This window comes from Schistocerca cancellata, chromosome 5, assembly GCF_023864275.1.
Source record: "Schistocerca cancellata isolate TAMUIC-IGC-003103 chromosome 5, iqSchCanc2.1, whole genome shotgun sequence".
NCBI classification, from domain to species: Eukaryota; Metazoa; Arthropoda; class Insecta; order Orthoptera; family Acrididae; genus Schistocerca; species Schistocerca cancellata.
The window spans coordinates 95,624,264-95,640,355 of NC_064630.1; the positions used below are offsets into that span (position 1 = coordinate 95,624,264).

General features: G+C 43.6%; 1 protein-coding gene across 1 annotated transcript in view; it reads left to right on the forward strand.

Moving 5' to 3' along the window:
• Positions 1 to 16,092, forward strand: part of LOC126188382 (macrophage mannose receptor 1-like) — a 119,279-nt gene that overhangs the window by 63,472 nt on the left and 39,715 nt on the right. Inside the window, exons 6-7 of the mRNA XM_049929981.1 lie at positions 9,319 to 9,404; positions 9,514 to 9,783. Of these exons, the coding sequence (XP_049785938.1) occupies positions 9,319 to 9,404; positions 9,514 to 9,783 (356 nt within the window). The remainder of the gene's footprint in view (positions 1 to 9,318; positions 9,405 to 9,513; positions 9,784 to 16,092) is intronic.

Genomic DNA, 16,092 nt, shown 5'->3' on the forward strand with positions numbered 1-16,092 from the left:
CAGACACGTAAAATTCTGTAACTATTGTTGGCGTCCAGGTTGAATCGTACGGTGACGCCTATTGTCAGCTCACAAATAATGGTTGTAATAATTCGCTATTCCATCTGTTCTAATCGTTAACTCGTCTGTAAAAAAAAGACCGAAGATATTTTCGTTAGTGAGAACCGAAAGACTTTCTGACGCATATTAAGTGGACTTTCTACTTGTTTTGGTGTCACTATTATAGATCCAAATTTTGAAAAAACTATTCATCATATACCATGTACTTTAGATAACGTAACTTAAAAGAAAAGAACGAAGGCCAGTGCTTTTTTCTCTTAAAAAAAAAAAGTTGAGGGTACTCCGACATTGGATATAATGTAGCGAAAATCATTTATAACTGCAACATGGGATGCCACCCGTCTGCTTTTAGCCACGACGTCATCAACATATCGAACTACCAAAAAAAAAAAAAAAAAATGCTATCAGACTCTTAGTTGACTTTACAGCTAAAATGACGCAGGCGATACCGGGTATCGAACACTTCACTTTACATCACCTCAAATTAAACATGCGATTTGAGCGTACGCTTATCCGTTTAGTACTACCATCGCCCACTATTAGCGGGCGAAGGCACTACATGCTGGTCGAACTGGCTGCCAGCGATTCAGTTGTCGAGAACGGTTGCCGCAGCTCCGAAATGCTTGAAACAGTCAATGACATCGATTTTCCCACCAAAAACTGCACTGGTATCGTTCGTATTGCAATTACCAACACGTAAAAATGAAATAAAAAAATTTACGTCCGTGAAATAAATCTTTGGCACTCTTCGAAGTTCTCAACATCGTAAAAAAATTACTTTGTCGACGAAAAAGTTTAGGGGTACGCATCCCTCCGCGTTCCCCCAGAAAAACAGCACTGACGAAGACTATACTAGTTCGTAAGAATTGTCTAAAATGGAAAAATGAATTGTCTGACTAAACTGAATTTGGATCTTCGTGATATGTTTGCAAAAAGTTATATATATTAGTTCAATTTTATGTTATTGAACCGGGATTGGTTTCCAACATTTCCTGCTATCCAGACGGGACATTTAGAGAGATGTGCTGCGCCTACAGTTACTTGGTGAAGGGGTAAATTAAGTTACACATATGTAAAAAAATCTATCTTTTCATGGTTATACATCCAAGCGCTATAGTTTTTGCAAATGCTTATTTTTAACGACTCAGTTGCTGCTCAACAACTGATGGCCTGGCTATATTGAAAATGAGTCCCAAGCTCTTTGCTAAAAGGGAGTACTTAGCAGGTAAATTGGACATAATTTTTTTCTGTAATTTAACAGCAAGATCTAACGTTGCTAAAATATGAGTTTATTTACGATACCCTGTTTAAATAGGACATAGGAGCGTCAGCTGCATCCAAAGCGAGTAGCAGCTGCATAAAATTACGAAAACTGGATATACTGAATTACAATAAGAAGATGAACAGGAATTTTTTTGAATCAGTGATTGATACAAAAATAAAGTGCAGTTCATCGCTGTGCATGGCTTTTGCCATCCCAAGAAAAATCTTATATCATTTCGTTCAAAAGATAAAGAGTTCGCGTTTTTGCGACAGCTCAGTGTGTAGTTTGAGCGGGAGGTTCATTAGCCATATTCGTATGTTATTGTTCTTGCCTTAACTGCATGACAGAGAGCAGAGGATATCAGTTCTATGTTGATAAGATGGCAACAGGCATTCGGTATATGTAGCAGACATGTTAAACCAGAGGGTTCTATTTTCAGTCTTTTGTTTTTCTTCTGAACTACATAAATGATTTTAGTTTCAAGGGGGTCCACAGCCGAAAGAAATTGTCTGAATGGCAGTAGCCTGCGGCGTTGGTTGACGTTACTTGGATTAAAATATTCTCTTATTTTAAATTATTATATCTCATTTTTTAGACATAAGTATTTCCTGTTACCTGCTTAAATTTTGTTTTTCTTCTTCCATCAGTTTAAATCAACGATTCGTTTGTTAAACAATTATTATTTCTGTGGCTTGTCTTTTTTAATCGGTTTTTCCTCTGTTGCCGCCACTATTTTGTCTGTCAGAGCTTCCCACTCATCTTCTGTTGTATTCCTTTCCCCTTTCAGTCATTATTTGACTAATATTCCTTTTGAAACTTCCAATTATCTCTTATTCTTTCAGATTATCCAGATCCCATCTCTTTTGTGCAGTTTCTTCAGCTTTAGTCTGGTTTTTTTTTTTCTTTATCGTATTTCAATTCCCCATCGGGGCGGGCTGGCAGCAGCATATGCGCTGCTCTTCAGCCGAAAGACATAGAACAAACAATAGAAGACATTTAAAAAGAACAAAGGAGAGAATATGGTGAACATAGATATAAAAAAAGGGGGAACGTCATGGAAGGCAATAGACAAAAAACGGGGTGACCGTAAAATGGAGATAAAAAAACTGTTAAAACTGTTTAAAAGTAGCACACACAAAAAGCCACACACTGCGACAATAAAAGAACACAAGGCACAGTATGACTGGAGCATGAAAGGTATCGACAGATGGTGTAGCATATAACAAACACTGACGGCGAACCTCAAGGCAGTACACAATTAAAATCACACCTCTTGACGCACAGGAGAAACAGCACTAAACACAACACTGATGTGGCACACTGACAATGATCAAAACAGAGGATCTGCCAGGCGCTAGGAGATGAGGGAGGGAGGGAGGGAGGGAGGGAGGGAGGGAGGGGAAGAGATGAGGGCCAGGTAGGGAGGGATGTGGGAAGGAAAGAGGCACGTAGCTTTAGTCTGTATTTGATCGCGAATAAATTATGGTCCGAGTCGGCATCTGCTCCTGGGAACGTTTTACAGTTTAGAAACTGATTTATGGATGCCTGCCCTACTAGCATACAATCTATCCGAAACCTTTTAGTGTCTCTGGGTCGCTCCTATATACAGGGTGCTCCATTGATCGTGACCGGTCCAAATATCTCACGAAATAAGCGTCAAACGAAAAAACTGCATAGAACGAAACTTGATTAGCTTAAAGGGGGAAACCAGGATGGCGCTATGGTTGGCCCGCTAGATGGCGCTGCCATAGGTCAAACGGATATCAACTGCGTTTTTTTAAAACAGGAACCCCCATTTTTATTGCATAGTCGTGTAGTACGTAAAGAAATATGAATGTTTCAGTTGGACCATTTTCTTCGCTCTGTGATATATGGCGCTGTAATAGTCACAAACATATGGCTCACAATTTTAGACGAACAGTTGGTAACAGGTAGGTTTTTTAAAATTAAAATAGAGAACGGAGGTACGTTTGAACATTTTATTTCGGTTGTTCCAATGTGATACATGTACGTTTGTGAACTTATCACTTCTGAGAACGCATGCTGTTACAGCATGATTACCTGTAAATACCACATTAATGCAATAAATGCTCAAAATGATGTCCATCAACCTCAATTCACTTGGCAATACGTGTAATGACATTCCTCTCAACAGCGAGTAGTTCGCCTTCCGTAATGTTCGCACCTGCATTGACAATGCGCTGATGCATGTTGTCAGGCGTTGTCGGTGGATCACGATAGCAAATATCCTTCAACTTTCCCCACAGAAAGAAATCCGGGGACATCAGATCCGGAGAACGTGCTTCGATGACCAATCCACCTGTCATGAAATGTGCTGTTCAATACTGCTTCAACCGCACGCGAGCTATGTGCCAGAAATCCATCATGTTGGAAGTACATCGCCATTCTGTCATGCAGTGAAACATCTTGTAGTGACATCAGTAGAACATTACGTAGGAAATCAGCATACATTGCATCATTTAGTTTGCCATCGATAAAATGGGGGCCGATTTTCCTTCCTTCCATAATGCGGCACCATATATTAACCCGCCAAGGTCGCTGATGTTCACTTGTCGCAGCCATCGTGGATTTTCCGTTGCCCAATAATGCATATTATGCCAGTTTACGTTACCGCTGTTGGTGAATGACGCTTCGTCGCTAAATAGAACGCGTGCAAAAAATCTGTCATCGTCCCGTAATTTCTCTTGTGCCCAGTGGCAGAACTATACACAACCTTCAAAGTCGTCGCCATGCAGTTCCTGGTGCAGAGAAATATGGTACGGGTGCAATCGATGTTGATGTAGCATTCTCAACACCGACGTTTTTGAGATTCCAGATTCTCGCACAATTTGTCTGCTACTGATGTGCGGATTAGCCGCGGCAGCAGCTAAAACACCTACTTGGGCATCATCATTTGTTGCAGGTCGTGGTTGACGTTTCACATGTGGCTGAAGACTTCCTGTTTCCTTAAATAACGTAACTATCCGGCGAACGGTCCGGACACTTGGATGATGTCGTCCAGGAACAAGCCCGTTGGGCATTTTGATCACAATAGCCATACATCAACACGATATCGACCTTTTCCGCAATTTGTAAACGGTCCATTTTAACACTGGTAATGTATCACGCCCCCCCCCCCCCCCATGAACCATGGACCTTGCCGTTGGTGGGGAGGCTTGCGTGCCTCAGCGATACAGATGGCCGTACCGTAGGTGCAACCACAACGGAGGGGTATCTGTTGAGAGGCCAGACAAACATGTGGTTCCTGAAGAGGGGCAGCAGCCTTTTCAGTAGTTGCAGAGGCAACAGTCTGGATGATTGACTGATCTGGTCTTGTAACATTAACCAAAACGGCCTTGCTGTGCTGGTACTGCGCACGGCTGAAAGCAAGGGGAAACTACAGCCGTAATTTTTCCCGAGGACATGCAGCTCTACTGTATGATTAAATGATGATGGCGTCCTCTTGGGTAAAATATTCCGGAGGTAAAATAGTCCCCCATTCGGATCTCCGGGCGGGGACTACTCAGGAGGACATCGTTATCAGGAGAAAGAAAACTGGCGTTCTACGGATCGGAGCGTGGAATGTCAGATCCTTTAATCGGGCAGGTAGGTTAGAAAATTTAAAAAGGGAAATGGATAGGTTAAAGTTACATATAGTGGGAATTAGTGAAGTTCGGTGGCAGGAGGAACAAGACTTTTGGTCAGGTGATTACAGGGTTATAAATAAAAAATCAAATAGGGGTAATGCAGGAGTAGGTTTAATAATGAATAAAAAAATAGGAGTGCGGGTTAGCTACTACAAACAGCATAGTGAACGCATTATTGTGGCCAAGATAGACACAAAGCCCATGCCTACTACAGTAGTACAAGTTTATATGCCAACTACCTCTGCAGATGATGAAGAAATAGATGAAATGTATGACGAGATAAAAGAAATTATTCAGGTGGAAATGAGCGTTTGGCGTCATTGGCCGGGAGGCCCCTCGCGGGGCAGGTCCGGCCGCCTTGGCGCAGGTCTTATTACATTCGGCGCCACATTGGGCGACCTGCACGCCGGATGGGGATGAAATGATGATGAACACAACACAACACCCAGTTCCTGAGCGGAGAAAATCTCCGACCCAGCCGGGAATCGAACCCGGGCCCGGAGAACGGCAATCCGTCACGCTGACCACTCAGCTACTGGGGCGGACATTATTCAGGTAGTGAAGGGAGACGAAAATTTAATAGTCATGGGTGACGAATTCGTCAGTAGGAAAAGGGAGAGAAGAAACATAGTAGGTGAATATGGATTGGGGGGAAGGAATGAAAGAGGAAGCCGCCTTGTAGAATTTTGCACAGAGCATAAATTAATCATAGCCAACACATGGTTCAAGAATCATAAAAGAAGGTTGTATACCTGGAAGAATCCTGGAGATACTAAAAGGTATCAGATAGATTATATAATGGTAAGACAGAGATTTAGGAACCAGGTTTTAAATTGTAAGACATTTCCTGGGGCAGATGTGGATTCTGACCACAATCTATTGGTTATGAACTGCAGATTGAAACTGAAGAAACTGCAAAAAGGTGGAAATTTAAGGAAATGGGACCTGAATAAACTGAAAGAACCAGAGGTTGTAGAGAGTTTCAGGGAGAGCATAAGGCAACAATTGACAGGAATGGGGGAAAGAAATACAGTAGAAGAAGAATGGGTAGCTGTGAGGGATGAAGTAGTGAAGGCAGCAGAGGATCAAGTAGGTAAAAAGACGAGGGCTCATAGAAATCCTTGGGTAACAGAAGAAATATTGAATTTAATTGATGAAAGGAGAAAATATAAAAATGCAGTAAATGAAGCAGGCAAAAAGGAATACAAACGTCACAAAAATGATATCGACAGGAAGTGCAAAATGGCTAAGCAGGGATGGCTAGAGGACAAATGTAAGGATATAGAGGCTTGTCTCACTAGGGGTAAGATAGATACTGCCTACAGGAAAATTAAAGAGACCTTTGGAGAGAAGAGAACCACTTGTATGAATATCAAGAGCTCAGATGGCAACCCAGTTCTAAGCAAAGAAGGGAAGGCAGAAAGGTGGAAGGAGTATATAGAGGGTTTATACAAGGGCGATGTACTTGTGGACAATATTATGATAATGGAAGAGGATGTAGATGAAGACGAAATGGGAGATAAGATACTGCGTGAAGAGTTTGACAGAGCACTGAAAGACCTGAGTCGAAACAAGGCCCCGGGAGTAGACAACATTCCACTGGAACTACTGATGGCCTCGGGAGAGCCAGTCATGACAAAACTCTACCATCTGGTGAGCAAGATGTATGAGACAGGCGAAATACCCTCAGACTTCAAGAAGAATATAATAATTTCAATCCCAAAGAAAGCAGGTGTTGACAGATGTGAAAATTACCGAACTATCAGTTTAATAAGTCACAGCTGCAAAATACTAACGCGAATTCCTTACAGACAAATGGAGAAACTGGTAGAAGCCGACCTCGGGGAAGATCAGTTTGGATTCCGTAGAAATGTTGGAACACGTGAGGCAATACTGACTTTACGACTTATCTTAGAAGAAAGATTAAGGATAGGCAAACCTACGTTTCTAGCATTTGTAGACTTAGAGAAAGCTTTTGACAATGTTAAATGGAATACTCTCTTTCAAATTCTGAAGGTGGCAGGGGTAAAATACAGGGAGCGAAAGGCTATTTACAATTTGTACAGAAACCAGATGGCAGTTATAAGAGTCGAGGGGCATGAAAGGGAAACAGTGGTTGGGAAAGGAGTAAGACAGGGTTGTAGCCTCTCCCCGATGTTATTCAATCTGTATATTGAGCAAGCAGTAAAGGAAACAAAAGAAAAATTCGGAGTAGGTATTAAAATTCATGGAGAAGAAGTAAAAACTTTGAGGTTTGCCGATGACATTGTAATTCTGTCAGAGACAGCAAAGGACTTGGAAGAGCAGTTGAACGGAATGGACTGTGTCTTGAAAGGAGGATATAAGATGAACATCAACAAAAGCAAAACGAGGATAATGGAATGTAGTCAAATTAAGTCGGGTGATCTGAGGGAATTAGATTAGGAAATGAGACACTTAAAGTAGTAAAGGAGTTTTGCTATTTAGGGAGTAAAATAACTGATGATGGTCGAAGTAGAGAGGATATAAAATGTAGACTGGCAATGGCAAGGAAAGCGTTTCTCAAGAAGAGGAATTTGTTAACATCGCGTATAGATTTAAGTGTCAGGAAGTCGTTTCTGAAAGTATTTGTATGGAGTGTGGCCATGTATGGAAGTGAAACATGGACGATAACTAGTTTGGACAAGAAGAGAATAGAAGCTTTCGAAATGTGGTGCTACAGAAGAATGCTGAAGATAAGGTGGGTAGATCACGTAACTAATGATGAGGTATTGAATAGGATTGGGGAGAAGAGAAGTTTGTGGCACAACTTGACTAGAAGAAGGGATCGGTTGGTAGGACATGTTTTGAGGCATCAAGGGATCACAAATTTAGCATTGGAGGGCAGTGTGGAGGGTAAAAATCGTAGAGGGAGACCAAGAGATGAATACACTAAGCAGATTCAGAAGGATGTAGGTTGCAGTAGATACTGGGAGATGAAGAAGCTTGCACGGGATAGAGTAGCATGGAGAGCTGCATCAAACCAGTCTCAGGACTGAAGACCACAACAACAACAACAAATGTATCACGAAGCAAATACCGTCCGCACTGGCGGAATGTTACGTGATACCACGTACTTATACGTTTATGACTATCACAGCGAAAAAAGTGGTCCAACTAAAACATTCATATTTCTTTATGTACTACACGAATATGTAATAAAAAATGGGGGTTCCTATTTAAAAAAAAAACGCAATTGATATCCGTTTGACCTATGGCAGCGCCATCTAGCGGGCCAACCATAGCACCATATGGTTTCCCCCTTCAAGCTAGACGAGTTTCGTTCTTTTTAGTTTTTTCGTTTGATGCTTATGTCGTGAGATATTTGGCCCGGTCACTATCAATGGACCACCCTGTATACAGTCTTCTTTTGTCCACGAGTGAATGAAAATTTATTACAGCATACATAGCACAAGCCCGTTGGGCATTTTGATCACAATAGCCATACATCAACACGATATCGACCTTTTCCGCAATTTGTAAACGGTCCATTTTAACACTGGTAATGTATCACGAAGCAAATACCGTCCGCACTGGCGGAATGTTACGTGATACCACGTACTTATACGTTTATGACTATCACAGCGAAAAAAGTGGTCCAACTAAAACATTCATATTTCTTTACGTACTACACGAATATGTAATAAAAAATGGGGGTTCCTATTTTAAAAAAAAAACGCAATTGATATCCGTTTGACCTATGGCAGCACCATCTAGCGGGCCAACCATAGCACCATCTGGTTTCCCCCTTCAAGCTAGACGAGTTTCGTTCTTTTTAGTTTTTTCGTTTGATGCTTATGTCGTGAGATATTTGGCCCGGTCACTATCAATGGACCACCCTGTATACAGTCTTCTTTTGTGCACGAGTCAATGAAAATTTATTACACTACTGTGGTACTAGCTTTTTACCAATCGTTTGGCCGCCTCTGCATGAACATGGTAATGGTCCTGTCCATAAAGAACAAACATTGCATCGCGGTTGAAGAAAATCTGGGGAAGTTGCTGGCCTGTCTAAAAAAATTAAATAAAAACCCACGATGCGACATTTATTTAACATAACTGAGTAAGACTGAAAACATAATATAGTTTCGGGAAATCATAGCTTCGTGAGAATGTCCCCAAATATCATACACCGTAAGAGCAGCAAAAGCTGGCTATACGCGTTATTAGTGAGATGTCTGGAGTCTGGAACAAAAACCACTGCGCGTGTGCTGGTATTTGACCATATAATGAAAGTACTATTCAGGATGGAGTAAGCCACTTGTTTTTACATTGAGAATCTGTAAGCTACTTGTTTTTACAGCTACTGTAAGGCACTTGTTTTTACAGCGAGTATCTATCACCTGCTGGCATCGACTACAGCGCTGGAGCATACATTGGGGTCGAGGCCGTACCGAAACCACTTCCTGGACGAGGTCAGTTCTTGGCATCTGTTTCCAAAGTATCTGCAATATTTGTACCATAGTAATGCACCTCAGTTTTGTTAGTCTCGTGTTAAGTGTGTATTCGTTTTTGTGTCTACAGTTCAACGGAAAAGACCTGGGCCGGGTTACGAGTTGTTCCCAGGAGTTGGTTTCTACAAGCTACATACGACAACGGATACGTGGGAAAATGCACGTCGCAAGTGCGAGGCAGAAGGTGGCCACTTAGCCATTATCAATTCTGAAATGGAAGCTTCAACGCTGCAGGCCATATTCAAGAGGCATCCTGTCATACATGACACAGTATGGAATGACTTCGCACTGGTTGGATTCCACGATCAATTTAATGAGGGGCAGTATGTCACTATACACGGTTAGTATGAAACATTTTTCAAAATATTAGTATTACACATTGTTGAGTATTTCTCGAGTCCAGGAAACTGTGCAGCAAGTCCCAAATGTGGGTTCAGAAGATACCGCTCCCTACTTGACAAACTCACATTGTTGGATGCTGCAGTACAGGAACCCCTCATACGTAAACAGCGGTTTATGGCAGTCTCCTTCTCTATCCGAACCAATTTATTTTAGTATCCGAGAGCGATTCGGATTCCCCGCCTAACCTAAGTATCGATATGGATGACATCTACATACACTCCTGGAAATGGAAAAAAGAACACATTGACACCGGTGTGTCAGACCCACCATACTTGCTCCGGACACTGCGAGAGGGCTGTACAAGCAATGATCACACGCACGGCACAGCGGACACACCAGGAACCGCGGTGTTGGCCGTCGAATGGCGCTAGCTGCGCAGCATTTGTGCACCGCCGCCGTCAGTGTCTGCCAGTTTGCCGTGGCATACGGAGCTCCATCGCAGTCTTTAACACTGGTAGCATGCCGCAACAGCGTGGACGTGAACCGTATGTGCAGTTGACGGACTTTGAGCGAGGGCGTATAGTGGGCATGCGGGAGGCCGGGTGGACGTACCGCCGAATTGCTCAACACGTGGGGCGTGAGGTCTCCACAGTACATCGATGTTGTCGCCAGTGGTCGGCGGAAGGTGCACGTGCCCGTCGACCTGGGACCGGACCGCAGCGACGCACGGATGCACGCCAAGACCGTAGGATCCTACGCAGTGCCATAGGGGACCGCACCGCCGCTTCCCAGCAAATTAGGGACACTGTTGCTCCTGGGGTATCGGCGAGGACCATTCGCAACCGTCTCCATGAAGCTGGGCTACGGTCCCGCACACCGTTAGGCCATCTTCCGCTCACGCCCCAACATCGTGCAGCCCGCCTCCAGTGGTGTCGCGACAGGCGTGAATGGAGGGACGAATGGAGACGTGTCGTCTTCAGCGATGAGAGTCGCTTCTGCCTTGGTGCCAATGATGGTCGTATGCGTGTTTGGCACCGTGCAGGTGAGCGCCACAATCAGGACTGCATACGACCCAGGCACACAGGGCCAACACCCGGCATCATGGTGTGGGGAGCGATCTCCTACACTGGCCGTACACCACTGGTGATCGTCGAGGGGACACTGAATAGCTTCAAACGTCGGCTCTCTTAACCTTCTCGGTAGTGTTCGTCCAAGTGAATGTTCTCTTCCCTCCAGGGATTCCCACTTGAACTCCTGTAGCATATCCGTAACACTGCTGATCGAACCTACCGGTAACACATCTAGCAACTTGCTTCTGAATTGCTTCGATGTCTTCCTGCAATTCGACCTGGTGCGGATCCCAAACACTCGAGCGGTACTCAAGAATGTCCTATATGCGGTCTCTTTCGTACATGAACCACACTTTCCTAAAATTCTCCCTACAAACGAAACTCGACCATTCACCTTCGCTACCACAATCCTTACATGCTCGTTGCATTTCACATCGCTTCGAAACGTTACGCCCAGGTATTTAAACGACGTAATTGTGTCAAGCAGGACACTACTAATGCTGTATCCGAACATTACGGATTTGTTTTTCCTGTTCACCCGCATTAACTAACATTTTTGTACATTAAGAGCGAGCTGCCGTTCATCACACCAACTACAAATTTTGCCTAGGTTATCTTATATCAACATATAGTCACTCATTTCGACGCCTTCCTGTACACCACAGCATCATTAGCAAGCCGCGCGGGGTAGCCGCTCGGTCAAGGGAGCCTTGCACGGTTCACACGGTTCCCCTCGCCGGAGGTTTGAGTCCTCCCTCGGGCATGGGTGTGTGTGTTGCCCTTAGCATAAGTTAGTTTAAGTTAGATTAAGCAGTGTGTAAGCCTAGGGACTGATGACCTCAGCAGTTTGGTCCCATAGGAACTTACCACAAATTTCCAAAAAATTTCCGTCATCAGCGAACAACCGCAGGTTGCTGCCCACCCTGTGTGCCAGATCACTTACGTATACAGAAAAAAGCAACGGTCCTATCACACTTCCCTGGGGCATTCCTAATGTTACTCCTGCACTCGATGAGTAAACGCCGTCGAGGATAATATAGTGGATTCTGTTGCACTTCATCTATAGTTCGAGGTATATGAGAAAAGAGCAAGTTGGGTTTCACACAAGCAATGCCTTCTAAAGTCGTGCTGATTCATGGATGAGAGAAGGTCCACGCCAGACCTCCTGCACGACGCGAAATGAGTGCGTTGGCGTGCAGGCGGGAGGGTGAGAAGCCTCGGGAACCAGGACAGATAAGGAGAAGCAGAATGTTTGACCATTAAGTATCTCTGCTGGACTTTTACTGGCATGGGGGACGGCGCGGTACATAGCAAAGAAAAGACACACGGCCTCCTCCAGAGGGTAATGGCTCAGCAGCTTATCGAGCTGGGTCATGAATGTCCACACAAAATGTTCCGCGCTGCCGTTTGATGCAGGGTGAAATGGGATAGTATGGACAAGGGAGATTCCATTGGCAGTACAGAATTGCTTAAACTCGGTCGAAGTAAACTGTCGACCTTTATCCGTAACAGTCGTTTTGGGGAGTCCCTTGACAGCAAAGAGGGGCTGGAGGATTTTAATAGTCTCAGCAGAAGTGGTGTTCATCATGCGGGAGACATAAAGGTATCCCGACCTAGAGTTGATCAGTATGAGCCACAGGGAACCATGAAACGGCCCTGCGAAATCCAAATGGAGATGTTCCCACGGAGCAGCAGCATCAAGCCATGAAAAATACTGGAGCAGGGGTATTGCCTGACGTGTTTGGCATGTGGTGCAAGCTGACACGAGGGAGGCAATGTCTTTATCCGTACTGCGCCAATAAAGGTGTTGGTGGGCCAGCTGTATGGTGAGGACGATGCCCCAGTGGTCGGCGTGGAGAAGGACGAGGAAATGGCGGCGCAAAGCAAGCGGATGACCACCTGGGGAACGTCGGAATCTCTGTGCAAAAGGATAACGCCACTGCAACAAAAAGAGACTGTGCCGATGATCCCAAATATGCTGGACGTCTGCACTGCGGACGCTATGGCGGCTTGTCAGCCAACCCGTAGCGATTTGACGGCAGAGAGCTTGGAGTGTCTGATCCACAACGGAGGCCCTCCAGACCACATCAGCATCCAATGGAAGCGCGTCCAGAGCTGCGTCCATGTCTGGGTCCACATGGAAACAAACCAGGGGGGAGTGTCAAACTCTTGGTCTGCCCCGGCAGGCAGCCGGAACAGAAAATCTGCGTTTTGCGCGCTGTTCAGAGGTTGTTGTTGTTGTGGTCTTCAGTCCTGAGACTGGTTTGTGCAGCTCTCCACGCTACTCTATCCTGTGCAAGCATCTTCATCTCCCAGTACTTACTGCAACCTACGTCCTTCTGAACCTGTTTAGTGTATTCATCTCTTGGTCTCCCTCTATGGTTTTTACCCTCCACACTGCCCTCCAATGCAAATTTGTGATCCCTTGATGCCTCAGAACATGTCCTACCAACCGGGCCCTTCTTCTTGTCAAGTTGTGCCACAAACTCCTCTTCTCCCCAATCCTATTCAATACCTCCACATTAGTTATGTGATCTACCCATCTAATCTTCAGCATTCTTCTGTAGCACCACATTTCGAAAGCTTCTATTCTCTTCTTGTCCAAACTGTTTACCGTCCATGTTTCACTTCCATACAAGGCTACACTCCATACAAATACTTTCAGAAACGACTTCCTGACACTTAAATATGTACTCGATGTTAACAAATTTCTCTTCTTCAGAAACGCTTTTCTTGCCATTGCCAGTCTACATTTTATATCCTCTCTACTTCGACCATCATCAGTTATTTTGCTCTCCAAATAGCAAAACTCCTTTACTATTTTAAGTGTCTCATTTCCTAATCTAATTCCCTCAGCATCACCAGACTTAATTCGACTACATTCCATTATCCTCGTTTTGCTTTTGTTGATGTTCATCTTATATCCTCCTTTCAAGGCACTGTCCATTCCATTCAACTGCTCTTCCAAGTCCTTTGCTGTCTCTGACAGAATTACAATGTCATCGGCGAACCTCAAAGTTTTTATTTCTTCTCCATGGATTTTAATACCTACTCCGAATTGTTCTTTTGTTTCCTTTACTGGTTGCTCAATTTACATATTGAATAACATCGGGGAGAGGCTACAACCCTGTCTCACTCCCTTCCCAACCACTGCTTCCCTTTCATGTCCCTTGACTCTTATAACTGCCATCAGGTTTCTGTACAAATTGTAAATAGCCTTTCGGTCCCTGTATTTTACCCCTGCCACCTTTAGAATTTGAAAGAGATTATTCCAGTCAACATTGTCAAAAGCTTTCTCTAAGTCTACAAATGCTAGAAACTTAGGTTTGCCTTTCCTTAATCTAGCTTCTAAGATAAGTCGTAAGGTCAGTATTGCCTCACGTGTTCCAATATTTCTACGGAATCCAACCTGATGTTCCCCAAGGTTGGCTTCTACTAGTTTTTCCATTCGTCTGTAAAGAATTCTCGTTAGTATTTTGCAGCTGTGACTTATTAAATTGATTGTTCGGTAATTTTCACATCTGTCAACACCTGCTTTCTTTGGGATTGGAATTATTATATTCTTCTTGAAGTCTGAGAGTATTTCGCCTGTCTCATACATCTTGCTCACCAGATGGTAGAGTTTTGTCAGGACTGGCTCTCCCAAGGCCGTCAGTAGTTCTAATGGAATGTTGTCTACTCCTGGGGCCTTGTTTCGACTCAGGTCTTTCAGTGCTCTGTCAAACTCTTCACGCAGTATTGTATCTCCCATTTCGTCTTCATCTACATTCTCTTCCATTTCCAGAATATTGTCCTCAAGTACGTCGCCCTTGTATAGACCCTCTATATATTCCTTCCACCTTTCTACTTTCCCTTCTTTGCTTAGAGCTGGGTTTCCATCTGAGCACTTGATATTCATACAAGTGGTTCCCTTATCTCCAAAGGTCTCTTTAATTTTCCTGTAGGCAATATCTATCTTACCCCTAGTGAGATAAGCCTCTACATCCTTACATTTGTCCTCTAGCCATCCCTGCTTAGACATTTTGCACTTCCTGTCGATCTCATTTTTGAGACGTTTGTATTCCTTTCTGCCTGCTTCATTTACTGCATTTTTATATTTTCTCCTTTCATCAATTAAATTCAATATTTCTTCTGTTACCCAAGGATTTCTACTAGCCCTCGTCTTTTTACATACTTGATCCTCTGCTGCCTTCACTACTTCATCCCTAAGAGCTACCCATTCTTCTTCTACTGTATTTCTTTCCCCCATTCCTGACAATTGTTCCCTTATGGTCTCCCTGAAACTCTGTAAACCTCTGGTTTAATCAGTTTGTCCAGATCCCATCTCCTTAAATTCCCACCTTTTTGCAGTTTCTTCAGTTTTAATCTACAGGTCATAACCAATAGATTGTGGTCAGAGTCCACATCCGCCCCTGGAAATATCTTACAATTTAATACCTGGTTCCTAAATCTCTGTCTTACCATTATATAATCTATCTGAGACCTTCTAGTATTTCCAGGATTCTTACATGTGTACAACCTTCTTTTATGATTCTTGAACCAAGTGTTAGCTATGATTAAGTTATGCTCTGTGCAAAATTCTACCAGACAGCTTCCTCTTTCATTTCTTTCCCCCAATCCATATTCACCTACTACGTTTTCTTCTCTTCCTTTTCCTACTCTCGAATTCCAGTCACCCATGACTATTAAATTTTCGTCTCCCTTCACTACCTGAATAATTTCTTTTATCTCATCATACATTTCATCAATTTCTTCTTCATCTGCAGAGCTAGTTGGCATATAAACTTATACTATTGTAGTAGGTGTGGGCTTCGTGTCTATCTTGGCCACAATAATGCGTTCACTATGCTGTTTGTAGTAGCTTACCCGCACTCCTGTTTTCCTATTCATTATTGAAGCTACTCCTGCATTACCCCTATTTGATTTTGTATTTATAACCCTGTATTCACCTGACCAAAAGTCTTGTTTCTCCTGCCACCGAACTTCACTAATTCCCACTATATCTAACTTTAACCTATCCATTTCCCTTTTTAGATTTTCTAACCTGCATGCCCGATTAAGGGATCTGACATTCCACTCTCCGATCCGCAGAACGCCAGTTTTCTTTCTCCTGATAACGACGTCCTCTTGAGTAGTCCCCGCCCGGAGATCCTTATGGGGGACCATTTTACTTCCAGAATATTTTACCCAAGAGGACGCCATCATCATTTAACCATACAGTAAATCTGCATGTGCTC